The 27,766-nt window shown below is 64.3% G+C and overlaps 3 protein-coding genes across 11 annotated transcripts in view; all 3 read right to left on the bottom strand.

Moving 5' to 3' along the window:
• Positions 1-2,875, bottom strand: part of RHOT2 (ras homolog family member T2) — a 6,659-nt gene extending 3,784 nt beyond the window's left edge. Inside the window, exons 1-10 of one of the 9 annotated variants that reach the window (XM_017510904.2) lie at positions 2,729-2,875; positions 2,549-2,607; positions 2,370-2,451; positions 2,250-2,293; positions 1,390-1,443; positions 848-900; positions 665-773; positions 454-555; positions 238-336; positions 12-120 (exon numbers count right to left, since the gene is read on the bottom strand). In XM_017510904.2, coding sequence (XP_017366393.1) covers positions 12-120; positions 238-336; positions 454-555; positions 665-773; positions 848-900; positions 1,390-1,443; positions 2,250-2,293; positions 2,370-2,451; positions 2,549-2,607; positions 2,729-2,765 — 748 coding nt within the window. In that variant the 5' untranslated portion in view covers positions 2,766-2,875. Of the gene's footprint in view, positions 1-11; positions 125-237; positions 337-453; positions 556-664; positions 774-847; positions 901-1,188; positions 1,444-2,249; positions 2,294-2,369; positions 2,452-2,548; positions 2,608-2,728 lie in introns of those variants that run through there. The other 8 variants (XM_017510900.2, XM_017510901.2, XM_037732258.1 and 5 more) reach the window with 8 other exon arrangements.
• A 264-nt stretch (positions 2,876-3,139) lies between these two features.
• Positions 3,140-21,432, bottom strand: WDR90 (WD repeat domain 90). Its single transcript, XM_037732257.1, has 41 exons — positions 21,361-21,432; positions 21,070-21,161; positions 20,620-20,796; positions 20,423-20,531; positions 20,091-20,261; positions 19,748-19,856; positions 19,586-19,653; positions 19,071-19,174; positions 18,688-18,990; positions 18,211-18,279; positions 17,332-17,442; positions 17,118-17,263; positions 16,985-17,042; positions 15,944-16,062; positions 15,609-15,770; positions 15,382-15,512; positions 15,191-15,307; positions 14,510-14,745; positions 14,194-14,333; positions 13,785-13,915; positions 13,121-13,251; positions 12,371-12,532; positions 12,063-12,191; positions 11,679-11,794; positions 11,564-11,604; positions 11,332-11,463; positions 10,636-10,739; positions 10,045-10,153; positions 9,587-9,708; positions 9,231-9,390; positions 8,946-9,136; positions 8,676-8,844; positions 8,404-8,515; positions 7,899-8,070; positions 5,286-5,408; positions 4,982-5,156; positions 4,757-4,887; positions 4,366-4,509; positions 4,172-4,291; positions 3,976-4,060; positions 3,140-3,532 (listed from the first exon to the last, which is right to left on the bottom strand). The coding sequence occupies exons 1-41, from the start codon at positions 21,368-21,370 to the stop codon at positions 3,375-3,377; spliced, it is 5,349 nt and encodes a 1,782-aa protein (XP_037588185.1). The 5' UTR covers positions 21,371-21,432; the 3' UTR covers positions 3,140-3,374.
• A 708-nt stretch (positions 21,433-22,140) lies between these two features.
• Positions 22,141-27,709, bottom strand: MCRIP2 (MAPK regulated corepressor interacting protein 2; the record flags this gene model as incomplete). The annotated part of the gene is made up of 4 exons (XM_017510913.2): positions 22,141-22,493; positions 22,701-22,802; positions 23,041-23,168; positions 27,552-27,709. Coding segments are annotated over 4 exons (459 nt in total), but the record flags the coding sequence as incomplete, so codon positions are not given.
• Positions 27,710-27,766: the final 57 nt, after the last annotated feature.

Below are 27,766 nucleotides of genomic sequence, written 5' to 3'. Positions count from 1 at the left end.
CCCGGCCTCACCATCCAGGGTCAGCCGGCCATCCCACACACCACCAGCTACATTCTTGCACACCACCATCTTCACGTCCTCCAGGGCCTGCGGAGCCAAGGGGTGCCCGAAGCAGGATTTCTGCCTCCGAGAGAAAGTTGCTAGAAGTCAGCCAGCCACCCAGAGATGGCCCATTCCGTCACTAACGGCAGCAGAGACTCCCGGGGCTGGGCACCGAGGGGCAGGGCTGGGGCACACCTGGAAGGCGTTGAGCTCCTCGTCACTGAGTGCCTGGTCCAGGTCCTGATCCGAGAGCCTGAAGATGCGCGTCAGGGCCTGGGTGCATGCGGGCCTCAACTGCGGGGAAGCTGGCTCAGCACCCTCAGGCTGCCTGCGCCAACCCACCCTGTCACCCCAACCAACACCCCCGGGGCTCCTGGGGACCAGTGCATGAAGCCCCAAGCGATGGCCTACCTGCTTGGCCTCAGGGTCATAGAGGGGGGCTGTGGGGTGTAGGACTGCCTTCTGGGCGTAGTAAAACAGCTCCGAGATGTTCCTCAGGTTCTTGGCTGAACACTGGGAAAGTGGGAACAGACTCAGGACGCAGGCTGAGAATACAAGGAAATAAGGAGGCCCTGCCACGGGCCCTGCCTCTACCTCAGCAGCTCGGCTGGGACACACTCACCTCTACACAAGTCTCTATCTCGGGAAACTGGCTCATGATGGGGAGCACGGCTTCCATGGAGCTCCCCGACCGCAGGTCTGACTTGTTGCCCACTAGGATGATGGGCACCCTGGGTTGGAGGCCCATGGTCACCAGGGGCAGGGGAGCCTGAGGTCCCAGCCCCTTCCACATCCCCCTCATTACCTGGGCCCCCTCGTGGTCCCCCCATTCACCAGCGGGATCCATTTAGTTCGAATCTGCAAAGCAAAGCCTGGCTGTGAGGTGCGGCCGCCCGCTCAACACATGGCCCCCAGCCCAAGCTGGAGCCTGGCTCAGGGAGAACAAAAGGGGAGGTCAAGGCCAACCGAGGGCCCAAGTCACGCCACCGGAGAACAAAGCTGGTGGGAGACGGCAAGCAGCAGGCGCAGTCACATCTGTCTGACCCCAGCGGCTCCCAAACACCCACAAGGTCACTGCGGCCCAAGCCCAGGGTAGCCCCCGACGCAGGCCCTCTGCAGCGCTCCCCCCGGGAGGAAATGGCTCACACGGGGAGACATCCAGACCCTGTGGGGACGTGGGATCACAGGAGAGAGGCAGGTGATTCCTCTTGAGGCTCCCCAGAGTGCTGTGACAGGTGGCACTGGCCACAGGTTGGGTGAGGGTCCACCTGGGCCACCCTGTCTCTGCCGTTGGGGTCTGCACCAAGGAGAGGCCGCTGCTGACCAGGCTGGGCGCTGGGGGCTCACCTTCTCAATGGTGGCTTCCTCAGAGACGTCGTACACCACACACACCACGTTTGCCTGAGAGGACAGTGATAAGGCGCGGGTGACAGGGCTGCCGGCTCCCCACCAACAACCCTGACCACTCCACACCATCTCAAGGCTCCAGGGGGCCCCAGACACTCACAGGTAATGTGGGGCTGGCTCTGAGGCTGGGAAAGCCCAGCCTTCCCTGGACCCTGCCTCCAGCCTGGTGCTGACAGCGGCTGGTGAACCCTCAGAGAAGCCCCTTCCCCGCCCACTGCTGGTGCACAAACACCAGGGCCCAGCCGCACAGTTGTGCTCGGCAAGGCCCTCAGAGAAGAAGACTCAGGACAGATAGTGCCGCAGCTGCAACCTAGCACCCTGCAAGAGACCCAGATGCCACCTTGGCCCCTGCCTCTCTCCTCACTACAGTCTGGGTATGAAGGAGGACAGCAGTGAGGAGTGCTGCGGCAGGGTCTTCCCTGGGGGGCTGTGGCCTGTGCCCTTGCCTAGAGATGTCCCTGGCACACATGCTGATACTGTGAGCCCCGGGTGGGGGGTTGGAGCACGCAGCAGGGGGCGGTGGCGCACACTGAGCCACAGAAAGAGCGAACGCTGCTGCCGCCTGGGCAGGAGGGAGGATCGGCCCCTAAGGGCCCTGGTATCCCTGGAACGCCACGGGACTGGGTGGTGCCGGCTCCCAGCGGGGTGCGATGTGGGGGCCCCAACAACCCTCAGCACGGAGGTCACAGAATTATCAGGGCCAAGGACAGCCTGAGCACCTCCGTCCAATCCCCCGGCAGGCGAAGCCGATTAGGCCGAGCCCGCGCCCGGCCCCTCCCCCGGCCCGCGCCCCGCGGCACCTTGTGGATCTCCTCGCGCAGCTCCTCGTCCGTCTGCTCGGCTTCTAGGGAGAGGGAGAGACCCCACTGCAGACCCTGCAGGACCGCCGGGCCGGGCCCCGGGGACGCTGCGGCAGCTACCTGAGTAGTCCACAATGTGGGTGGGCACCTTCTCCGGGGTGACGTCCGCGGGGATCGTGATCTCCTCCGCGCGGGAAGGGACCTGCAAGGGACCCGCGCGCTCACCCGGGAGCCCCGGCCCGCACGCCCCGGCCCCCGCCCCCGCCCCCGCCCCCGCCCCCGCGGCGGGCGCGCCTCACCTCCTCGGGGAACTCCTCGCCCACCAGGGACAGGATCAGCGACGTCTTCCCCACCTGGGCTGCACCGGCCGAGGCGGGGAGGTCAGCGCGGGGCCCAAGGTCAAGGCGCCCCCCGACCCCCAAGACCCTCACCCCACGCGCCGGCCGACGCAATTCCGAGACTCCCGGCCCGGCGCCTACCCTCGCCCAGTAACAGGATGCGCACGTCCCGCCTCATGGTTGCTGCCCGGAGCCGCAGCCGACCCAGACCCCGACCCCGACCCCGACCCCGACCGAGTCCCCAGCCTTTTGCTGGGTCCCCGCGCCGGCCCGCACTTCCGGTGCTCGGACCCATACTTCCGGCCCCGCCCACGCAGCCATACCAGCGAGCCGGGCGGGCCAGAGTGGCCAGGCTGCGCGGCAGCGCCACCACGTGGACACGCCGGGCACTGCCGGCAGCGCAGGCTCCTGGAGCCCTGGCCAACCCTGGCTGGCCGACCCAACCATTGCTTCCAGGAGCCGCAGGGCCCTTGACAAGAAGCAGGTTTGGGGACGGGGCAGGGGCTGAGCGCAGGCCAAGAGTGACCACAGACTGCCAGTGCGACAATACAATAATGCAATAAATGCCCTTCTTTATTACAAGAGAGAAACATTAAAAACTCCTTAGGCAAAGGAACAACAGGTATCAAAATATTTTCAGGTTGCCAAATTCACAACAGCCTGGTCCAGGCGATCTACATGAAGTCCCGGCCTGTCCCAGCATGAGGCCTGGCTTCTCTGCCAAGCCTGTGTCCAGGTGCCTGGCGTGACCAGCTGTGACGCCCAGCACCACAGTCCCCACTGCATCTCAGCAGCTGGCCACCTCCCACACCAGGATCTCGTTGCGGGCTGCCGTGAAGAGCAGCCTGGCCGACGGTGTGAACCTGCACAGGTGTACTGCATTGTCGTGGCCAGCAAAGTCCTGGGTGGTCCCCGTGGCACAGTCTACCAGCCTCAGCATGCACTCTGTGGGCAGATGGCACAGGCGGGCCAGGGTCAGGCAGCACATGGAGGCTCCTCCAACCCACCAGGACTGTCCCACTGGGCGTGACGCTGGTCAGGGGAGCCAGTGCTGAAAGCGCTCCTGGCTGTGTTCTCCAGCACCCAGTGCCTGCTCCCACTGGGACTAGGGGGGTGCATGACGCTGCCACCCCACAACTGGGCTGGGCCTCCCCTTCAAAGTCCCTGCCACCCCTGCATTCAGGCCCTGTGCTGGGCACTGTGCCTGGTTCCTCATCTGCCTCATCATCTCCTGACCCCAGGACCCTCTCTAGGGCAGGTGTCCTCACCCCACCCCAGAGACCAGAAGCCTGGGGCACAGGTGAGGCACCTGTCTTGGAGCAGGGCACCAGGGAGCCCACCTGGCCCCCACCTAATACAGGCCCAAGTCTGCATCCACCAGCACTCACCAGCAAAGCCAATAGCCAAGAGGCGGGTGCTCAGGGACAGGCTCAGGGACATGGCAAAGAAGGGCAGTGGTATCTTCTCCACCACCTGTGGGCAGCCAGCATGAGGCTCCAGGCCTTTGGGCTCAGGGCTCAGCCAGTCCCCACCTACCACCCTGGATCCCAGGATCTCCTGGTGACACGTGGGGGGTGCGTGTACCTGCTTCTCGCAGAGGTTGTAGATAATCACCTCCTTGTACACACCAGGGCCCACATACATCAGCAGCGCCCCATCCCAGGGGCAGAAGGCAGCAAGGGAGGGCGGTAGCTGGCCCTGAGTCTGCAGAGGCATGGCGTGCTATGGCCGGGCACACGAGCACTGGCCCCACACACAGTGCCAGGAACGTGTCTTACCTCTGTGGCGGCAGGCGTTGGGAAACTCAACCAGTCCACCAGCTCACAGTGGTTCTGCAGCCAGTCGGAGGCCCAGACGCTGACCCGCTGGTCCCCACTGGCAACCAGCCATAGGTCTGTGCCCTCCACCCCTAAGTCTCCACACTGGGAGTGGGGTGGGTGTGGGCTGACGGTGCCTTCTGACAAGTGCTGACCCCCAGCACCCCGGCCCCCGCTCCCCCACAGCATCCCACCCCCACTCCCCCCCTCCCTTTAAGCACCCCATTCCCCACTCCCAGCACTCCAGCCTCCACTCCCCCAGTACCCCAGCCCCCACTCCCCCCAGCACCCCAGCCCCCCGCTCCCCCCCAGCACTCCAGACCCCACTCCCCAGTTCTTGGGGCTGCTTTACCTCTTTGTGGGTGACATCGATAGTAGAGATCGGGGCACCCTGGTGGTCACTCAGCACACGGAAGGTCATCCCTGTGCAGGGGCGGCTCACCGCCACGAGCCCATCCTTGTCTCCGGAGAGGACAGTCTGACCTTGGACCACACCATCACCCTGTAAGCCCCAGCCTGGAGACTGGACCTGGGCCAGGTCAGGACGGCACCATCCCCCACACACCCAACTCCTCACCATCGGTAGAGAAGGCAACAGCAGTCAGCGCCGCCGTGTGGGGGTGCATCTTGAGCTCCATGGCTGTGCGGGAGACGCTGAAGATGCGCAGCGAGCCGTCACCGTAGCCCGCCGCCAGCCGCTGCTGCTTGGGGCGGCCACAGCACGGGGGGCTCCATGCGAGGCAGAGGCAACTCTGTGGACCCACGGTAGGGAACTTCAGCACTCTTAGGGATCCTGGGGACACACGCCCAGGCCAGAGGGAGAAGGCAGCTACCCCGCCCACACCGGGCCCCTGTCCCTAGCCTGGGCGCTCCCCACACACCTGGTTCAGCACCTGGAACTGGATCACCAGCTCCATGCTGGCCAAGGACCAGACCCGCACACTCCCATCCTCACTGCACGTGGCGCAATGCGACTCCCCGGGGCTGAAGACCACCTCGTTCACCTGGGGAAACCGTGGCTAGGCTGGGGGTGTTGGCCACCCTCCCTGAGCCCTCTGGCCCCTGGGCAGGGGAAAGGGACACAGGCATTTCCCATTCCAGCTCCCAGGGCCAGGCTGTCCAAACCAGAGCATCTGCCTCTGGCCCCGGGCCACTCCACGCAGCGAAAAGCAGTGCTGGCCTCCCGTGGGTGTCCCTGTGCTAGACCTGGGTGAGTCCAAACCAAATAAGCCCACTAGCCAGCCAAAGTCAGTAGGACACGGAGGAGAAAGCTGTTGTGATGGAACCTCAAACACAGCCACGTGGTCGCGTGTCTCTAGCAGGCTGCCACGCGTCGGTTGCGTTCCTCCTCCCAAGGTTGCTGCCCTTTCTCCCGAATCAGGGGAAAAGGCAGACGCCACTGAGGGCTAGGACTGCTGGGGTGGCAGAAAGGAGACACAGGTGCCACCCACCAGTGAGGGGAAGCGACACAGCCTGGCACTGAACGTGAACGCTAAGTGCAGATGGGAACACGATACACTTCACTATAAAATCAGCTCAGTTCAGCCCAGCAGCGAGGGCCTGCACGGCTCGCAGCGGGACCTCTCAGGCCGTTTCCCTGGGAGGGGCCCTGGGCGCTGCAAAGAAACAGCAAACTCCAGGCCTGGGCAGAACCCCACAGGCAGAGCCTGGAACGCCTTGCACTTCCACATCACAGGGAGGCCACCAAGTGACCACGGGCTCAGCTCACAGACTCAGTCACAGGGAGGCCGGTGACCACGGGCTCAGGTCAGACTCAGTCACAGGGAGACCAGTGACCACGGGCTCCGGTCACAGACTCAGTCACAGGGAGACCAGTGACCACGGGCTCCGGTCACAGACTCAGTCACAGGGAGACCAGTGACCACGGGCTCCGATCACAGACTCAGTCACAGGGAGACCAGTGACCACGGGCTCTGGTCACAGACTCAGTTACAGGGAGACCAGTGACCATGGGCCCAGGCCACGGACTCAGGACCCGAATTTCCCGGCCCTGGTTGGGGGACACGCCTGTGGTCTACCCACACAACGCAACAGTACTTGGCCACAAAGAGGAATAACTGGCTTGGCCAAGCAGTGGCCGGGATGACCCTGGAAACCACGCTTGTGGAGAGAATCCAGACAAGACAGCTCCTACAGAACATCCAGAATGGGCAAATCCAGACACAGAAAGCCACTCAGTGATTGCCAGGGGCTGGGGAGGCGGGAAACGGACACACACAGGGTTGCCTCCTGGGGCGATGAAATGCCCTGAGCCAGCGGTGGGGACTGCGGCACAGCTGCGGACCGTGCTGAAACCCACCGAGCGAAGTGGACAGAGCTCATGCTATGACAGCCGGACCTCGACTAACCCGTTGCCAGAAAGGTAAAGGACCCTCACCAGTCTCAAACTCAACTTTCTTCGCTGGCTACTGTCATTTTCAAATACTAAGTACAGGTTTCTTAAGACAGAAGCAAGGGGCAACTGGAAGATGGGGCTCGGCATGAAGGAACCACCAACCCCGTGGGCCTGGCCGACCACACGCAGAACTCAGACCCACAGGACAAAGCCCATGGCCACAGCTGCTGGACCAACGCCATGCCAGAAGCCTGGTCCAGGAGGGGAAGGGCCGGCACCTGTCCTGCTGCCTCAGTTCAGCCCGGGAGGTCCCAGAGAGATCAGTGCTGTGCGCTTCTTGGAGAAAGCTCCAGAAGCAGGACGCCGCGGACCAGAGCTGGGCCTTACAGGAGTGGACCCAGCACTGACCACAACCTGACCCAGACCAGAGCAGAACTGAACCCAGGTGCTGCCTGGGTCAGGGAACAATCCCATGAGGCCACGTCAGCAAAGCCCGTCTATGAGGTGCTGGGACTGACAATGTGGGCTTTTTGAATCTTTTTCCTTTGAGACGGAGTCTTGCTCTGTCGCCCAGGCTGGAGTGCTATGGTATGATCTTGACTCAAGGCAACCTCCGCCTCCTAGGTTCAAGCGATTCTCCTGGCACCTCCCAAGTAGCTGGGATCACAGGCAGGCACCACCACACCTGGCTAATATTTGTATTTGTAGTAGAGATGGGGTTTCACCATGTTGGCCAGGCTGGTCTTGAACTCTTGACCTTAGGTGATCCATCCGCCGCCTCGGCCTCCCAAAATGCTGGGATTACAGGCGTGAGCCACCACATCCAGACTGATATGGTTTCTTTGATAATTACAAAAAAACCAAAAAACAAAAACCACGAAAAGCAATATCGGCGAAAGGAAGATTCGAGGACACCCTCGAGGCCTGCCAGGCGGCTCCCTGGTACAGCCACAACTGGGTTGGCTTTGAGGGATGTGCACACCCAAGACCTGCCACCCGGGAACCCCAAGGTGAACGCTGTAAGCCAGAGGCAGCAGGACTTGGAATATCATCATCCCGGCTGATGGAGATGCAGGCGACAGGCAGTGAGGGCACCAGGTTCGGCTGCCCTGCCTCTGTCCAGGCTCAAGTCCCTCACCTTGCTCCTGTGGCCACTGATGAGACGTGTGCTGGTGCCCTCGGCCCAGCTGACAAACCAGAGCGTGCCCGCAGTGGTGCCCACGATGCCCATGTCCACACTGTCATCAAAGCTGGCGCTCACCACAGCCCCGTCCAGCACCAGCTCGCGTTCCATGAGCACAGAACTGCACCTGTGCGTGCAGGGAATGAGGAGGGGACAGCGGGTCTCAAGGCTGATAGTAAGAGCCAGCTGGGTCGCCAGCCAAGGCAGAGCCCTCAGCATCACGTCTCAGGACCTGTGCCCACCCAGGTGGAGGAAGAAAAAGCCCATGGGGCAGGGGGGCTTCTGAGGCCGCCCGTCCTTGATGGCAGCCAGTAAGGCCCAGGACATACCCGAGCCTGTCCCTCTGCGGGGGTAGTGGGGGGCTGATCTGCAGGGCGGCCTGGGAGGGGAACTGGCTGCAAGCCAGGTCAGGGACACCAACACCCACCTGCAGCCAAAACACATGCGGTGAACAGCTCACCTGGCACCTGAGCCCTTGCGCCTCAGCTCTGACACAGCCCCCACTGCCCACAGGCGCAGCCGCCCCGTGTTGCTGCCGCTGACCAATCGAAAGGCGGAGAACAGCAACAGCCCTGGAGGCAAGAGAGGCCATGAGGGGCCATGAGCTGCCTTCCCAGAGGTCCTGGGTCACAAGGCTGCCGGGAGGCCAAGGCTGGAGATCAGGCCCCTGCCCCAGCTCTGGATTCCACGTAGGTGTCCTGAGGGGCCACAGGGCTCTCACGGGGCACCTACCAATGCCACTGTTGTCTGCCTCCCAGGCCAGGAAGCAGCGGCTGGCACTCGTGTCCCAGACACAGACCTGGCCGGAGCTAGTGCCACAGTAGAGCAGGGGGGGTGCCCCGTAGCAAAGAGAAGTCAGCTCTCCGGTCCCAACTGCCTCTGGGACCGGCTCTCGGTGCACCTGGCAGGGTGAGTGGCAGGTCAGCGATGTCCCCGGGCCCAGCCAGATTCCACTCCACAAAACAGCCCCCAGCCCCGCAAACCAAGCGGGTGGTCTAGCACCTGAAGGCTAACGTCTGCCCCATGCTGCTGCAGAAGCCAGAAGGTGACAGCGCTCTGACCCACACAGGTAAGCTCACTGGCGCCCCAGGGGTTGAAGGCCACGCTATACACTGGCTCTGGGAGGTGGGTGGAGGACACAAGGTCACAGGTGGCCATGCTCCACAGGGTGAGGGTGCGGTCACCATGGCCCCCTAGGAAGGATGCACAGCAGCCATGTCAGGTGCATAGGTCCAGCCCTCACGCGGTCCAGGAAAGCCCCTGGCCTCCGCCCTCCCTCCCACGGACCCAATGTGACGAGAAGCCCGTCATCTGCAGAGAAGGCCAGGGCCAGCACAGAGGTGCTGTGGTGGGAAATGAGGTGCTGGCAGAGGCCACGAGACACATCCCAGATGCGGATCTGACAACGGGCAGCTGTGCTGCTGCCGCCTGAGGCAGAAGCCAGGACCTGGCAGGAAAGAGGGCAGGCGGTGGGCGGGGAGCCGTGGCCGGCTGGGTCCACCTCAGCTCTGCTGGCTCTGGCTGGGGCGGAGGCTAGGGCGGCCATCTGCGCCATCTCTGGTGGCAAGAGCCTGCTCTGGTCTGGGAGCCGGGTTCTGCTGGGCACAGTGGCCCCAAGTGAGAAGGGCGATGCAGGTGGGCACCTGGGCACTGTGGCTGAGGGCCAGCGTGGAGATCTCCGCAGGGTGGCCATGCCAAAGCTGCTGGGCGCCAGAGTGCAGGTCTTCCACCACCACCAGGCGGCCACACGTGTAAGCAAAGAAACCTGAGCAGAGAGAGGGCGACCTAGGGGAGGAGTCTAGAAGGAAGGGCGGGGCCTGGGGAAGGAGCCGTGCAGGGAGGGTGGGGCCCAGGGGTGGGGTCGCGCAGGGAGGGCAGGGCCAAGCGGTTAGCCTGGTCTCAGGCCCAGGGGCACCCTCCCCACCGTCTAGCAACCAAAGGGACGTGGGCTGAAGCGCCACTAGGCGCTACCCGAAGAACACAGAGCCCCACACTGCTGGCTGGCGCTCGTTTGCCCCCAGGGCCTGGCCTTGGGGTGGACAGAGCTGGACTACATGCAACACATCTTGGCTGGGGGTGGGGGCAGACTCTTGTGCCTCACCTGTGTCCGGCCTCCAGACCATATTGGCCCGCCCGTTCCCGCTGTAGCCAACGACAGCCTTCAGACACAGCCACCGCCGTTCCCCGCTGGGGGTAGGCAGGGGGGTACCCTGTGAGGAAGGAGACCTGGATGCTGCGGGGCCCCAAAGCCCGCACACCAGAGGCTGTTTTGGGGTACACTCAAGCCAGCTGCAGAGGGCAGCTGGGGCACAGATGGGGAAGCTGGGGTGGGAGCTGTGGGCACTCCATGTGCCAGGGCCAAGAGAGGCACCGGCCCGTGGGGTTCTCAGGAAGGGCAGCTGCTGGGTGAGAGAGGAAGGCGGGTCAGCAGGAGGCTACCACAAGGTCCCATCTGGAGGGCAGGGTCGGGGGTGTGGGCTGGGGGTGCCTCCAGGAGCCAGGCTCCCAAGGGCCGGTGCCACTACTCAGGCTTGTCCGCCTGAGTGATGGCTGCAGAGCCAGTAGTTACTCCAGAGCCATTACCCAAGGTTGCTTTGGAGACCAAAAGCAACCCTGAGTAATGGCCAGGGAGCCCTCGGGGGGCCTCTGTGCTTACTGGGAAGAAAGAGGGCTCCCCAAAACCACTCCCCACCTTGTCAGAGTGGGGACTGCAGCTGACCTTGGCAAGCATGAAGGCCTTGTGCGAAGCCAGGCAGGTGCTGCGTGAGGTCCCCAAATTCCTGGTGTCCCTAGAGCCTGGCAGGGAGGAGGCAAAGCCTGTGGCATTGTCCCGCCCCACAGCCCTTCAGAGACCCCACGACACGCAGAGCCTCCCCACAGCCCCCTGCCCTGCTGCTCAGTGAGAAACAGGACCGGGCAGAGGCTGGGGCCACAGGCACAGGCAAACTGTGTCCCACCCACAAGTGACCTTGCCTCATCACCCAGGGGACTCCCCAGCCACCCTCAGGCCGCTGTCCTCCACTGCTCACGGGGTTGGCTGGGGGGACAGGGAGGTGCGGCAAGCTCCCAGGAGCCCGCTGCTGCAGCCCAGGCCCCAACTCCATCCCTGCCGGCCCCCTCCTCTGTGAGCACAGCTGGGCCTGGGGCCTGACCAAGCCTCTTGGGGCTACGGCTCTCCTCACAGGGTCCTTCCTCATCCGACGTGGAGAAGGTGCCTAGGAGCAACGAGGAGGGGAAAAGCTGCCCACACCCCCCGCCCCTGCCCCCACTGTACCCCACCGGGCAAGCAGTGATGGCACCTGTGCCCCAGAGTTTGACACACGTGAGCAGCTGCTGCCCTCTCAGACCTCCCGGATCCCCCCACTGCCACAGGATCCCTGCTGCTCACCATCACCACCCTCGGGAGGCCTGGCACAAACACCCGGCCGTGGTGGAGATGCCGGAGATGGCTTGGGGACTGGCTGCTGGGGGAGCCCGCTGGCCCCAGACGCAGCGTCCTCCAGCTGTCCTGTGCCCGGGCCTGGGGAAGGAGCCCTGTCATGTTTGGAGAGGAAGTGGACAGGCCACTGGGTGGACACGGGACCAGCCTCAGAGCCAGGGCACTGACCACAGCCACTCACCTGCCTCACAGGCTGGGGGATTCCCGGGGAAGCTTTGCTCGCTGGAGAGGGAGGAGAGAGGGTTTCAGGAGGGCCTGGGGGGCCTAGGCAGACACAGCTGTGGGTAGACACTTACCTCTCAGTGGTGGCCAGGATGTCCCAGAGGAAGATGGCGTCCCCTGCACTGAGGACCTGCTGCTGGTCAGGGGAGAAGGTCACAGCCTGCACAGGCTCTGAGTGGCCGATGTACATCTGGAGACAGTGACATCACATGCAGGGACCCAGAGACATGGCATGGATGCTGCCGTGTGCCCAGCCCCGGGGGGCAGTGAGCAAAAGGCCCCACACGGTGTTAGTCCCCCACATGGAGGCACAGGGGGCCCTGGGGAGTCATTCTCCTCTCACCTCTGCTCTCCCTGTCCCCAGGACAACACTGCCCCCACCCACGCCTTCAGGGGTCTCCTCGGCCACCTGAGGAGGCTCCTGACGGCCAAGGCTGCCTGCCTGCCCACACACACACCTGGGGGCCTGGGCTGGCCTGCGTCACATAGTCCCACACCTTCACAGCCCGGCCGGCAGCCATCAGCAGGAAGCGGGCGTCCTCACTGAGTGCCAGGGAGGGACAGGGCCCAGGGTGGACACCGGGCAGCTGGAACACAGTGCTCTTGGAAAACTCCACGTCTCAGGAGAGTGGCCGGCAGTCTGGGGCCTCCCCTCGTTTGGAATATGGTGGCAGTTCCCCACCCAGCGGGAGGGGCTGCAGGCACAGAGGTCAGGCCGGGACAGCACAGGGAGGGCCAGGTGGGCGGGCGCAGCCCCGAGGCTCACCTCCCGGACCCTGTGGCCCGACGCAGCATCCAGCACCACGACTCTGTTGGACGAGGTAGACACCAGCAGGTGGCCCAGGGCCGTAGGGCCGAAGCACACAGCCATGGCTGAGTCCAGACGCCCACTGGCCGGGTCCAGAGCACTGACGCCAACGCGTAGCAGCTGGGGGGAGCGGCAAGTGGCCAACAGTCGGCGCTTCCAGGAAGAGCCAGTGCCACCCAGGGCCAGGCTTGGGAGAGAGGCCCCGGGGACACTTACCCAGTGAGTCCACGGCCTTGTCCTCACCTGGGCCCTGCATGGCTGACGCAGCAGGAGGCAGGGCAGGGCCTAGGTTCTACTTCTTTTTTTTTTTTTTTTTTTTTTTTTTTGAGACGGAGTTTCACTCATGTTACCCAGGCTGGAGGGCAATGGCGCGATCTCGGCTCACCTCAACCTCCGCCTCCTGGGTTCAGGCAATTCTCCTGCCTCAGCCTCCTGAGTAGCTGGGATTACAGGCACGTGCCACCATGCCCAGCTAATTTTTTGTATTTTTAGTAGAGACGGGGTTTCACCGTGTTGACCAGGATGGTCTCGATCTCTTGACCTCGTGATCCACCCGCCTCGGCCTCCCAAAGTGCTGGGATTACAGGCTTGAGCCACCGCACCCGGCCTCCTAGGTTCTACTTCTAAGTGGCTGGGACTTCCCTCCTGCCCCTGTGGCCAGCCTCTCACTGCCCAGTCTCCCTGGACCCAGGAGAACTGCAGACTCACCTCGTCCAGGGAGGCCGAGCCCATGACCGTCACCATGTGCCTGGAAGGGCCCACGAAGGCCAGCAGGCAACCATCCCCACTGACTGCCAGAGCGCTGGGCCTTGCGGGGGCATCTGGGCACACCACGTCCGCTGTGGACACACAGGGCAGGGGTTAGTTGGGCAGGGAGGGAGCTCTGGGATGTGCATGGGCAGGGTCCGGGAAGGCCGCTGCCCCTGCCCCAACCTTCGGGAAACACCAGCCCAGGAGCACAGATGCGTCAAATAGCCGGAGGAGCACCAAGGTGCCAGTGAGCGCCAGCCACTGCTGAGGGAACTAGGAGTCCCCATGGGCCAGCAGTGGCCACAAGTGACCATTCAGGTGGCCCAATTCATGGTGGCCACAGGACAGGCCAGGTGCCCAGGGCTGAGTCTGACCCCAGCTGCTGACCTGGAGCTCGGGTTCCCTGCCTCCTCCTGGCCCGGGCTGACCTCTGGCCTTGGGGGCCAGCAAAGGCTAAACTACAGTCTCTCCAGGGCCCTGACAAGGTTACTGAGGCGGGCCACACTGCCCCGCAGGACACAGCCAGCGGACCAGGAAACTGGCATGTGCATCCAGGTGTCAGCCTGCACCAAACCCAGACCTCCCCTCCCGAGGGTCCCCCTGAGCAGCTGGTGGGGCCAACCTGCCACTCGGAGGATGCGGCACTGGGGGTCTGCACAGCTGTACTGGGCCAGGGAGCCCTGGCGGCAGGCGCTGAACAGCAGGCGGCCATCAGGGGTGGCAATCAGACCGGTGACGGCTCCTTGGTGGCACCTGCAGCACACACGGGGACCCTGCTGGCTCCAGCCATAAAGCCCAGCGAGGGCACAGAAGCCCCGAGAATCACAGGGTCCCCTGACCTCCAGCCAACCGGCCCAGCTACAGAAGTCCCAGAGAGGCAACAAAGGGTGGGGCTCTGGCCAGCGCTGGCAGACCTACACATGGCCCTCCCCAGCCTGGCCAGACCCCCCAGTGGGGGACCCCCCTAAACACCCCAGCTCCTACTGTGGGGCACAGGCTCCCAAGGGAACGGTGGCTGGCTGGGCTCTTACTTGTGTTCCACCAGGACCTCGGCGGCCTCCAGGCTGAAGGAGCGCACGGCCCCACTGCTGAAGCCGCAGAATAAGGTCGGCCTTGTAGGGTGGAAGGTGACGGCACACGGGGCCTCCTCTGATGACGTGAAGTCATACAGCTATGGGACGGAGGCCGTGCTGAGGGCAGGGCAGGGATCACAAGGGCCCACACCCACGGGGCTGACACAGGCTGGAAACACTAGGTCCTGTAGCCCCCGTTCCGCCACCCCCGCTGACAATCCCCAGCTTCAGGCCCTCCTGGCCCTCCCTGCTGCGCTGCCCTGCCAAACCCCACCTGCTGCAAGGTAGCCAGATCCCAGATGCGAATGGTGCGGTCCTGGGACACAGTGGCCAGCTGCCCCCGCCTCTGCTCCGTGGCGAGGGCCAGCACTGGGGCGGTGTGGGAGCGAGCCAGCACACGGTATACCCGGGCCGGGGTGTCCAGGAAGCCCAGTTGGCCCGAGGAGGTGGTGGACAGCACACGGAGGCCGTCGGGGCTGACACAGACTGAGCTGACGGGGCCCTTGTGCTCTGTGGGTAGGGCGGGGTCAGGGACTTCCCAGGCCCACCCCAGGGCGGTGGGGGGGGTCCATGCCAGAGCTGACCCTGCGCGGCCACTGCTCAGGGTTTGGGTCCCCACGGGCCAGGCAAATGCACTCCCTGCTGCTCAAAGTACCAGGCTCAGCATGGCTGGAAGATGCAGCTCCCTTGAGACCACCACTCCTGGGCTAGGCAGGACCCAGGCTGAGAAGCCTTGCCCACCACCCATGGCCCACTGGACCCCTCCGTGAGGCTGCCCTGCGTGCTGCCCGGTCATTAGCAGCCCCAGGCCTCAGGACATGGCTGCTTGGCCCCGTGGCTCCCTGTGCAGACAGGAGCCAGGGCGGCTGACAGCAGAGCCCCGGGGACTTGGCCCTCCCTACCCCAGCATCCAAGAGAGGCTGTCCTGGAGCTGGAGTGCCTGTGCACACCTCACCTGCCTCCAGGAGCACTGAGGAGAAGTCCAGGGGCCAGAGCCGCAGGTAGCCGTCCTCAGAGCCCACAGCGCACACGGCCGGGGAGACGCTGAGGCTGCTGATGGCAATGCCAGGGCCTGGGGGCAGGGGGTGGGGGCATCAGTGCCTTGGTGTCCCTGCCACTTTCGCCATGTGATGCGCACTCTCCTACCTGAGCTGAAGGTCTGCTTCTGTGGCTTGGGGCCACCTGGAGTCCGTGTAGGGAGCAGGCGGCGGGCATGTTTCACGACCACTCGCTGACAGTCGATCTCCAAGATGTGGCCGCTGCGGCTGCACACGAAGCTGCCCAAGGAGGCAGCAGGGGAGGTGAGGCCCTCAGGGCACCGGGAACCAGGGTCCCCATGCTGGGGCAGGCAGTGGGGAGGGGCAGGGGCTCACAGTATGGAGGCCGAGGTCTCCTGGCAGCCGTCCTGGGCCTGCTTGAAGGCGAGGTCGGTGAAGTGCAACACATGGTTCTCCCCCAGGTCCACGGGGCAGGAGCGTAGCACCCCGCCACGCAGCCGCCAGAGCAGCACGCTGCCCTGCCCACATGACGCCATCCTGCAAGAAACAAGGACTGGGCACTGCTGCGGTTGAGGACCTGACCCACAAGGAGGTACCACGTGCAACCAAGACTGTGAATAAGGGCCCCAGCCCGGGGGAGGTACTTGGGGTTCAGCCCCTGCTCCAGGCCCGGACCCTCTCCCCCCATCGTGGATGGGTGGCTGCATCACCTGGTTTCATCAAAATAGGCGACCCGGAAGGCCTGGATGTCAAAGTCAGTGTGTGCCTTCGCCAGAATGACCGTCTCGCCACCAAGGCCCACCTGGCCGGTACCCCAGGCCACCACCATCTGCAACAAGTCCAGACTGAACCCCCACGGCAGGGCCATCAGTGCCGCCTGGATTCTGTGAGGCGCAGCTGAGCTTCACTCGGAGGTGGCTTTTCTCTCAGGCAGAGACCAGCCTCTGAGCCTGTGGCCATAGGGGGCAAAAGGACCGTCCCCTCCATGTGCTGGCCCTGGAGATGTGGCAGCTTTGGGACCTCTACAGAGACCAGCAACGCTGGGCACTGCAGCCCATCCGCAGAAAAGTGAAAACCTGCCCACAAGTGGGAAGGTGATTAATGGCAGGTCGTGCCCAGCTGTGGTGGCTCACGCCTGTGATCCCAGCACTTTGGAAGGCTGAGGACTGCTTGAGCCCCAGAGTTTAAGACCAGCCTGGGCAATGTAATGAAACTCTGTCTCTACAAAACATTAAAGAAAGGAAACGTTAGCCAATTGTGGTGTAGGCCTGTGGCCCAGCTATCCGGGGAGCGAGGCAGGAGGATGGCAGGGAGGTCAGAGACGGGTCAAGGCTGCAGGGGGCTGATCGCACCACTGCGTTCCTGCCCAGGTGACAGAACAAGATCCTGTCTCAAAAAAATTTTCAAAGGTGTTCCCCACAGGGATGCTAGGTGCTTCAGCTGTGCGGAGGTGCCACTGAGGCTCAAGTGTGGGTGAGCTTCAAGGGTTCTCCCACGTGAAAATCTCACATCTCCCTTATCAGCAGAGAGAACGAGGCACGGTAAGTAAACGCTGGCTTAAACTGACCCCAGTGGCAGAAAAGCCAAGACATGGAATGTGAGCACTAAAGTGCACGGAGCCCCATCACAGGGAGGAGACAGGGCTGGGAGCCAGGGGTACACCACGGTGGAATTTCCCCAAACGAAGACCCTCACAGCCACCTGCGCGCATCAGAGCAGCCCCGCCCAGCCCCAGGCGAGGGCCCCGTTACCGTCCTCCCGTGCTGGTCCTTGCCAACCCCGCAGAGAAGGGCACCACTGTCAGCAAAGCTGTGAACAGGGGGGAGACAGTCAGTGTCGCCTGGGCTGACCCCCACGCCCTGCCTGGGGCAGACCTGTGCCCACCTGAGGGAGCAGACGGCGTGCATTGGACTCCGGAACAGGGACAGGCAAACCCCAGTCTGGAAGTCCCAGAGCCGCATCACGCTGGGGGCCCCGGCCTGAGCTGAGGCCAAGAGTGAGCTGCCCCCATCCAGTGCCAGGGTGGAGACCTAGGAGGCAGAAGCATGAGGGAGCGTGCGGCGGCCTTCGGGTTCGAGCCACCCCGGGCAGCACTCACCTTGTCCGTGTGGCCGAGGAAGAAGCGCTGTTTCCTGGTGTCCACACACAGGACAACGATGACCGCGTGGCAGGGGTACACGACAGCCGCCCCGTCCGCAGTCCACACGGCCTGACACAAGGGGGCAGGGCGCTGAGGCCACCGGGGGTACACCAGGCCCCTACTGGCTGCGGGGAGGTCAGCCTCACCTCCCACAGCCCAGGGAGAGGAAGTGCAGGCCTGGCATATGCACCTGCTCACACAGCCCCTGGAGGCAGGAGAGCATGCACCCCCTGCACACGCTACACACACACAAGTCACAGGACGCACACGTCAAAAGAACAGCTGTAATGCACAGGCAGGCACAGATACGTGCACACGCGTGCCGTGTCCTGTAAGCCCTGCCTCCAGCGCAAAGCACTCTGGGGTGGAGGTAGCATAAGGCCAAAGGACCTCCAAAGACTCAGAGCGGGCACCCAGCAGGGCCTGATGACAGCCCAGGGCCACAGGGGCAGAGGGGAAGCCCACCTCTGCCTTGGGGCTCCTCCCCCAGAAGGCCCACCTCACCCATCAGGGACCCACAGCCTGGCTCCACACTGCTGGTCTGGATCATCAGAGTTCTAAAGCCACGGGAGCTCTGGGTCTTTGCAGGAAGCACTTAGATCAGCCGGTAAGTAAGAAATACCCGTGACCCCAACAGCCCTCAGGCACCAGGAGGTGACAGCAGCTGTGGGCAGGGCAGGCGTCTGCAGGTGGATGGGGGACAGGACCCCTGTGCCCCAGGGGGCTTGGGACCCTGCACAGCCACCACAGGACCTAGGTGTCTCCTCTGCCCCTCCCGTACTTGGCACTCTAGCCAGCCACTGAGAGCTGCTCTGGACCCAGCCACAGGACCCTCACCTGTCTGGTGCTGTGGCCCCCAAAGCCGATGACACCCTTGAGCCTCAGGACCGGATCCGGGAGGAAGCGCTGAAACAGGCATTCCCATTGAGGCCTTGGGAGACTCAGCCAGGTCCTCAGGACACCCTGACCAACCCTGCGCCCTGCCAGCCTACTGCTCTCAAGGGCCTGCCTCTCAGGAAGACTGCCCTGGTTCTGAATGGCCCCTGCTGGCTGTGCTAGGGTGGACCTGGGATTCGGGCTGCAGTGCCAGACTTTCAAGGGCTCCCCACAGACCACCTGGAGCTGGGGCATTGGGGGCGAGCAGAAGCCCTTCTTACTGTGTGGATAGAGATCCTTCCCCAAAGCTACCTCCCATCAGTTCTGCTCCCTGTTGGGAGGCTAAACAAGAGACAACCAGAGGCACATCCGTCCTCACCTGGGCTGCCAGCTGCCCCGGCCCACACCTCACCCGGCTGCTGTGGGATGGGCACTCACCTTGCAGGAGCCGGCACCCTCAAGGGCCACAGGCACCTGAGCCGACTCTTCCACCTCAGCCGACTTATGAGTCAACACGTGGGCGCCAGCAGCAGCTGTGTGGACATCAGAGGCCTCCACCTGGGCCCAGGGCTCAAGAGGCCCATCCGTGTTGGACGCCTCTGAGTGCCCTCGGGATAGGCTGACCTTCAGGAAGGGCTGGGGTGCCTGTACGCTGGGACCATCCGCACCAGAGGCCTCTGGGTGCTCTCGGGACAGACTGACCTCCCGGAAGGGCCTGGGTGCCGAGGGGGCCTGGCCGGTCTGTTGGGGAAAAGAGTCCCCATTAGTGCCCTGGGCCATCAGGACCCAGCCCCATCTCAGAGAGCAAAGCGGGTACTCACAGTTGTGGGGCTGAGCATCTGGACCACTGGAGACACACCATTCCACACAGCTTCGCTGGAGGCCACTGGGCAAGGGAGGGGCTGGGGCCCAGACCCCAGGAGGACTGCAACAGAGCCAAGAACCCCAGTGACCCAGGGGCCAGCTGTGCAGACGCCTGACACTCAGGGTGACAGGAAGGGGCAGAAAGTGGCCCATCCTCGCTGGCTCTGCAGGACGCACAGCCGGCAACCCCACTTCCACCCCAGGACCTGAAACCCTCCTCTTCCAGCTGGAAAGCTTGGGGCCTGCAGGTACCCCTCACACAGACCTCCCACCCATGTGGGTCTGCACGCTCGGATAGCCCACAGGCTTCCCTGGGTCCCTGCACCTGCCCACAGGCAGCTCTGGGCATGCAGCAGCTGCAGCCGCCACGCCACTCACACCACTGGGTCCTTTCCCAGCCCGCCCCTCTCCTACCAAGCTCCATGCGCCCTGCAGGCCTTAACCTGGGTCCTGGCTGACCCCCCAGGCCCACCTGCCTCAGGAGGGAAACGGCTCTCCCGAATCAGCTCCGAAGGTACTTTCAAACTGTCACTCGGAAACCTTGGCAGAGGGAGGGAGAGTCAGTGTCTGGGGGCCCCGGGGCCACCTACCTCCCAGCACCAAAACCTCCCTCGAGAGAAGCAGGACCACTCACCGCGCGTGGATGTAGCGGTCATGCCAACTCTCTCCCTTGGGCACAGGGAACGCCATTTCCCGAGGCATAGGAGTGAGGGGCAGCTTTGTCCCCTGGGGCCCAGTGACGGCTATGAGAAGCAGGATTGTTCCAGGTCTAGAGAAGCTGTTTGGCCCCCTGAACACCGGGCAGCCACCAAGGCACTGCCATGCCACCAGCCCACCCCAGGGCTGCCTCGGGGATGGGGTTCTGGCCAGATATGAGAGAGCACAGCCTGAATATTGCACTTTCCACCTTGACTCCGGCCCCTCCGGGGCTGAGAACCTGGGTGAGACAGAGTAGGGAGCGCAAGGGCGGTGCTCACCAGGCTCGAAGCACAGGTCGCTGGTGTAAAGGTTCCTGACCAGCAGGCTGGCGCACAGCCTGACGCTCTTGAGGTGGCTGTAGCGCCGGTTCAGGTAGACCATGAGAATGTCCTGCAGGTCCAGCTGCAGGCAGGTCCAGCGGGGTCCAGCAGTGGCCAAACCCACCCGGTCTGCAGAACAGGCACTCAGGGTCAGCACCCACCCTCCTGACAGTCCCCTACTCCCAGAGCCGTGAGCCTGTGCCTCCCCAGGTTGTCCCCCAAGCCACAGAGGTGCCCGACAGCCTGCACCAGCTCCCTCCTGGACCATCCACGCCCCATCTCGGTGTCACCTCTCTGGAGTGTCTTGGTCTCAAGGATGAAAGGAAACTGAAGCCACGTGGCCGTGGACTTAAACTCCTTGAAGAGGTTGGAAAAAGACAGGCGAATGACCTGGCCGTCCTGGGGTGGGGGGCAGAGCAGGGCGGTGAGGAGACAGGGCAGCAGGGGGGCCGGGCCCCCACAGAGCCCCCAACCATGCGCTCTGTACCTCGGTGGACACACCCAAGTGGATGACAAAGTGCTTGCTGGACAGGGGCCGGAAAAGCACATACAAGTAGCGCCCAGTCAGCCCTAGGGACTGGCTGCTGGTCTTGGGGAGCTGGATGTAGTTGGCAGCAGAGACTGAGCCCCGAATGCGATACACCGCGCCCTTCAGGGTCTTGTCCTGGAGGGGCGGGAGCCTGCGTCACCGACAGCACCCGTGAGGCGCGCGGCCCGGGCGAGGGGCCCTCGGGGTCGCCGACGGCACCCGTGAGGCGCGCGGCCCGGGCGAGGGGCCCTCGGGGTCGCCGACGGCACCCGGGAGAAGCGCGGCCCCGGCGAGGGGTCCTCGGGGTCGCCGACGGCACCCGGGAGAAGCGCGGCCCCGGCGAGGGGCCTCTCCCGGGAGCAGGGCAGGGCGTGCGCCGCGGGCGAGCCCGTGAGCCCGGCCGCCTACCGTCACCACGGCCACGTCCCCCTCCTTGGCTGAGCGCTTCCACTCGTCCACGCGGAAGTATCTGAAGACGTTGAGGAACGGGTGCTGCCACGCTGCGGGGCGGGCGGCGGGCGTCAGGGGACCAGGCAGGAGCCGCTGGGGCGCCCGAGCGAAGCCAAGCTCCGGGACCCTGCCCGAGCGGGGACTCCGGCCTCGGGGCCCAGGTGGGGGCCCTGCGCGCTCCGGCCGCCGCCCCTGGACCCCGCCACCCAGGACCTCCAGTGCCTGGGACCCCCGCTTGCCGCGCGCTACCTCGGGCCATGGCGCCGCCACTCGAAGTTCCCGCCCCAGCCTCCGCGCGCCCCGCGCAGGGCACGCACACGGCGCCTGGCAACGGCCCCGCTTCCGCCGTCACTTCCGCCGTCATGGCGGCGCCCTGGCCACGTGACTGGCCCCTCCAGAGCAGCCCGCGCGTCTCTCCGGCCGCTGTCCCTGCTGCCTTTGCCCCGCGGGCCTCCCGAGGCAGTCCCGGGTCGGCCCGACCGGCCTCGAAGCCCGCGCGGGTTGCGGGCCCTCCCCCGCCCACCTGTCCGCGCTTGCGCCGGGGCTCCCCCTGCCACTCTCTCGCCGTCCGAGACCCCTGGTCCACACCTGGGTACCCTGGGGCCGGACTCGGGTGGGCTGCGTCACCCCTGCCCAACAGGGAAAGCAGTGCGGGCGCCCGCAGAGGGCCCGGCGGGTTCAGAATGGGACCTGGCGTTCCGAGACAGCCCCAATCCTGGTGGGGGCAGGGTGGTCAAGACTGCACTCCAGGACCCTTTAATGTCCTGAGGCCTTGAGGCTCGGCTCTGGTTCCGGACAACGCCAACGGAAGAGGAAGGAGGAGCAAAGTGGGGTCTACACACTTCCAAGCAAGGTGAGCCGGCCGACGCCCATCCCACCTGTCGGCAGAGAGCTGGGTGAGAAGCCAAGGGCCCGAGGAGATAGGGCTACAAGGGGAATCTGCACTGGGCCTGAAGTCCCAGGCTGGGGACTGGAACTGGACACAAGGACCCCCCCCCCCACCCTCTGATGTCAAAGCCACTCGAAACAGGCAGTTTCCCAACTTTATTAGCCTGGAGCTCCTCCCTGCCAGCCCCAGGGGCTGGTCGCTGGTTCCTGGGCACAGTGAGCAGGGCTGAGGTCAGACAGGTTCAGGCCCTGGCCATGGCAGCTTGGGACAGCCAGGCCAAAGGGAAAACACGTGCAAAAGTCCCAATGCTGGCACTTCAGGTGTGGCCGGCACTCAGCCAGGTGCAGTGGGTGGGCTGGCAGGGCGCCACGTTCCTCTCCTGGTGACAGGTCGGCCGTAGCAGCATTTCTTCCCAGCAGCCGCTAGGAACAGCTGGTGATTCTAGCCAGGAACTGCTGCGCCCACCACTCGTCCAGGTCAATGGGCACGAAGTCTGTGGACAGAAAAGGCTGGGCAGTAAGGCTGCCTCCCAGACCGGCCAGCATCTCTCCCCTGGAGCTAACCACAGTGTCCTGGGAAGAAAGGGTTTCTGCACAGAGTCCCCTCCCTCATCCCCTGGGGTGGGACCCTGGCAGAGCCCAGGTCAGGATCAGAGGAGTTGGGGGGTCTTTCCTCAGGGGACGGGGTTGGGGGGGCTCACTCTGCAGCCGGGGATTGGGGGTCCTCTCCACGTACTGCACAGGCCTCGGCCCGCCCTCACCGGCTGGGCCACCATCCAGCTGCTGCTGCACCTGCTGCCAGGCTGTGGGAGGAGGGCAGTTGGGCTGAGCCAGGTCCCAAGCACCCCATCGCCCACCCAGGGCCTGATGGTCACCCTGGACTCCAGCCCCACACAGGGCTGGTCACAGGACACAAGGGCAGAGCGCCAAGGAAAAGCACAGCCCCACAGCGGCTGGGGGTCACCTTGAAGTGGGGCCATCCCGAGTCCATGTTACTGTGACCCAGCAGCCTGGGCCACACCCTGCGGCCCCGCTCGCTACCTTCGGACACAAAGCGGACATTCTCCTCGTGGGCCAGTGTGTAGGTCTCCTGGGTCCCCTCGAGGGATGGGGACGTGGAGGGAGCCCGCCGGCCATTCACACGATTGAACACAAGCCTTGGCCCTGGACTGCAGGAAGGGAGGAGACAGACGTGGTTGGTGCCTGCCCCGGGCCCGGTGCTGCCTGGCAGAACTCAGGAGCAGCCCCGGGCCAGCTCACTGTCCCCAGACCCGGCCAGCCTAGGCACTTCCTGAACCAGAGAGAGCAGCCGCCTGCAGCAGCTGGTGGCCCAGGCCTCTCTCCTGCAGGCCCCCAGCCGCCGGCAGCTCAGCTTACAACTGCAGCCCTTCACCCTGAGGGAAGCAAGTGATCGTGGGGTGGGGGCCCTATCTTTGTGTCCCAGACCCCTGGTCGGGTCACACTCAGTGCCTGTGCTGCCACCTGCAACCCACCAGCAGCTTCAGTTCTGACCTTGACCATGACCAGGTCTGTCTGTCCCAACCCCCCACTCTGGGTGCAGTTCTAGGCCACCTTCTTGACCCACAGATGTGCCTCCATCTCCATGACGTTTCCCTCCGTGGACAAATGCACCTGAACAGGAATGGGGGGCCTTTGCCCTTGCCTCTCCCTGGCTCCCCCCAGGCTTCACGGGCTGAGCACATGGTGCTGGGATGGACAATCCCCGACAGGGGAGAGTGACTATGACCCTCACCCACGCCCCACGGGCCTGAGACAAGGGGTGATGCAGAACGAGATGGCTCCCGCGGTGCTACACGCAACATCTAGCAGGCCCCTGGGCCCGTCCCGGCCAGGCGGCCCCAGGTGGCCAAGCCTTGAGCGCACAGAGCCCGGGACAGGGCCATGGAGGGAATGGGGCCCGCACCTACAGCCGGAGGTGGGAGCCGGGAGTCCTGGGCTGTGCCTGCCGCTCCGCCAGGCACTCGCGGTCCCGGCCGGCCTGCTTGCCTTCCTGGGCTCAGCTGCCCCGGCGCCGCTCCGGGTTCCTCCTCAGGTGAGAGGGGCACTAAAATAAAGAGGAGCGTCTTGAGGGCCGCAGGGTCCCTCCGGCCCCAGGGCTGGCAGGGTCTGGTGGTTGCAGAGGATCTTAAAATGTGCAGGTGGAGATAGGAGGGGCAGGGGCACCTCCCAGGCCTGCCTACTGCCTGAGTTTCTGCACAAACCGGAAGGAATGCAGTGTTGTCCATTTGGAAAGCCCCCTTGCCTACAGCCCACTCCCATCCCGGAAGGCTGAAAACTCCAAGAAAGCTTGGAAGTTGGATTATCAATGTATAAGAAAAGGAAATTGCCAGGGGCTGTGAATTACAGGGGGGAGGTGGTAGCCCTCAGCTGAGATGGGCCCCAGTAGGCAGGCACTGCCCCACGGGCTCTGGTTATGTAAGGCTGCGCTGGCTGCTCTCTGGGGTAAAGGGCACCGGCACCGGCACCGGCCCCGGCCCCGGCCCCGGCCCCGGCCCCGGCCCTGCCAACCTCTCCGCTTCCAGGAACACTGCTCCAGGCAAACTTGGGCCCAGGGAGCCAGTGTGGGCATCCTCTCATATCCCCTCCACACCCACCCCTTTTCAGCCCACCAAGTGGGCTTGGGAGAGAATCGACCTGACCATGTCACATGCTGAGTAGCGGCAGCACCAGGAAATCACAGCAAGTCCAACAGGAGTCCACACCCCTGACCCAGTACATCCCCAAGCCAGCCCCCTGGCCTGCCCTCACCGGACCCAGACCCCCTGCCTCAGGCGGGCTGCCTCTTCTGGCCCTGTGGGGTTTATCCCATTGTCCCTTCCTGTGGCAGTCCCCCATGCCCTCCCTGTGCCCTGCTGGCGGGTGATCACATGGCCCCATTTCACCTCCTACTTGATGATTCATATCGCCTCAGTGTTTATGTTAGTGTCTCTGCCACCAGGAGGAAGAACTTGTCAAATTCGTATCTGGGCCTAGAGCAGTGGCTCACGCCTATAATCCCAGCACTTTGGGAGGCCGAGGTGGATCGCCTGAGGTCAGGAGTTCAAGACCAGCCTGGCCAACATGGTGAAACCCTGTCTCTACTAACAATACAAAAATTAGCCAGGTGTGGTGGCAGTGCCCAGACCTGTGCCTGACAGGAACTGGAGCCAGCACACATGGTGGGTGACAAGCCTTGACCCTCCAGGTGCACCAGGGGAGATTCGTGGGGACCTCACGTCCCACTCCCAAGACGAGTCAGTGAGGGATGAGGAGCAGCAAGGAGAAGAATAGGCATGACAGGCCGGGAGCAGAGGCCAAGGTGAGAGGACTGCTTGAGCCCAGGAATTGAACACTAGCCTGGGCAACACAGTGAGACCCCTGTCTGCATAAAATTTAAAAATCAGCCAGGTGTGGCGGTGCTGGCCTGTTGTACCGGCTACTGGGGAAGTTGGGAGGTGGGAGGATCGCTTGAGCCTGGGAGGTTGAGGCTGCACTGAGCCATGACTGCACCACTGCACCCACCCTGGGTGACACAGCAAGACCTTGTCTCAAAAAGAAAATTAAATGAAGTAAAAGGCAGGAAGGTGGGTAGCAGCATAGGGTGGGGCAGTTCAGAGTGAAGGTGGTGGGCCCAGGAAGGTGCAGGAGCAGGGTGGGGGCTTCAGGCAGACACCCCACTGCTGCCAGAAGCTGCCAGCACTGAGGCCTAGGGGTGGGAAGGTGTGTGACCCCAAGGAGAGGACAGCACACACCCTGCCCTGCGCAGGGCGCCTCCAGCCCCGCTGCACATAGGGTGAAGCCCCCTCAACCTCCCACATGTCCCACTAGCTGGCTGACAGAGGTCCTCCGATGGGGGCTTTAACAGACAACAGGCCGGGCGCGGTGGCTCACGCCTGTAATCCCAGCACTTTGGGAAGCTGAGGTGGGCAGATCACAAGGTCAGGAGATTGATACCATCCTGGCTAACATGGTGAAACCCTATTTCTACTAAAAGTACAAAAATCAGGCTGGCGAGGTGGCTCACACGTGTAATCTAAGCACTTTGGGAGGCCGAGGCGGGTGGATCACCTGAGGTCAGGAGTTGCAGACCAGCCTGGCCAACATGGCCACCTCTACTATACAAAAATTAGATGGGCATGGTGGTTCGTGCCTATAATCCCAGCTACTCAAGAGGCTGAGGCAGGAGAATCGCTTGAACCCGGGAGGCGGAGGCTGTAGTGAGCTGAGATCATGCCATTGCACTCCAGCCTGGGTAACGAGATTGAAACTCCAACTCAAAAAAAAAAGGGACAACAGCCAGTGGACCTGGCATTGCCCACGGGGACCCTAGGGGTACCATGAAGAACGTTTCCGTCTTCCCTAACTCCTTGCAACTGTGCCACAGCCTTGCCCCTGCCCTCCCCAGCAGTGGGGTCCTGGAGAGGAAAGGAAGGTGGTTCCTCCAGGTCAAGACAGAGGTTGTCACCCTGGGCCACTCCAGCCTCGTGATCCCTGCCTGCCTGGGGGACCAGGTGCTGGCTGCACACCTGTGCCTCGGTTTCCTCCTTTGGGAGGCAGAGTGGAAGGGAAGACCAAGCATGATGTCTGAGGAGCGTCCCACTTGGGACACCTGGGGCCCACTCACCTCCCACTGGAAGGCACTTCTGGTCTAGGCCACTTACCTCACTAGGATGGAGCCCTGGAGAGGCCCACCCCGGTGAAGCCTCAAACACCTGTCCCCACAGGCTTCCACCTGTGCCACCTGAGGCCCGGAAACTGCGAGGTAGGCAGGGGGAAGGCTGAGGGTGGCTCGGCACTCCCCACCTGTCGCTGCCCTGAACTCCTGGACTGAGCTCTCCTCCCGCGGCCCTCCCCAGCACCCCAGGCCAGGGCCCTGCCACCTCCAGGAGCCTTGGGGCCGCAGCAAAGCGCACAGGCCTGGGGGACGCACAGGACAAATGAAGGGAACGGCGGAGGCGCCGAGCCAAAGTCACGCGTCCAGCCCCGCGGGGCTGTCCAACCTCTGGGTCACGGTCACGGGAGGCCGCAGTGGCCGGACTGAGGCTCCTGTGGTCTCCGGACCTCACTGGTTTGGGAAACGCAGAAGCATTTGCAGGGGAGGAGGCCCCACTGCCCCAGGGTGTCTGGGGTGAAGGGCGGAGGAGGGCGGCGGCCCTGCCCGGGGGAAGCACACGCCCTTGTCCCCCGCTGAGCTCTGCAAGGACGGAGCCGCGAGACCTTGAGGACCGGCGCCCGGCGCCGTCCGCGAACCGTGGCTCGGGCTCCAGCCGCAGCCCAAGGTCGCCCGAAGCGCTGGCCTTGGCCGCTGCAAGCCCCCGCGACCCCGGAGCTGCCGGCTTTCCCCCAGCTGGGGGCCCGGACCCGGCCAGGTGAGGCGGAAGCGCTGTGGGCAGGACCCGCGAACCCCCGCCCCGGCGCGCCCGCCCCGCCCGCAGCACGTGGCCGGGCCGCACTAGCGTTTCACAAGGTCACCCTCCGCGCCAGGGCGGCGGCGGAGGAGGGGAGGGGGGCGGAGGGGTGGCCGGGCCGGGCCGGGGGCGCGCGCGTCTCACCTCGACAGGGACCAGGGTCCCGGCGGCTGCGTGAAGGGCTGCGCCCGCGGGGGCTGCGAGGTCGGCGGCGCGGGCTGCCGGCATTTCAGGAGCTCGCCGAGCCGGCCCTCCACCTGCTGCTGCGTGGGACCTGCGGGCACCGGAGGGCGGTCAGCCCCGGCCCCCCCAACTCCGGCTCCGGACCCTCCACCCAGGCCCCCCAACCTCGGCCCCCC

This window comes from Cebus imitator, unplaced genomic scaffold (genome assembly GCF_001604975.1).
Source record: "Cebus imitator isolate Cc_AM_T3 unplaced genomic scaffold, Cebus_imitator-1.0 Scaffold444, whole genome shotgun sequence".
NCBI lineage: Eukaryota > Metazoa > Chordata > Mammalia > Primates > Cebidae > Cebus > Cebus imitator.
The sequence above is the reverse complement of the archived record's forward strand: the minus strand, read 5'-3'. Positions and strand labels throughout refer to the sequence as shown.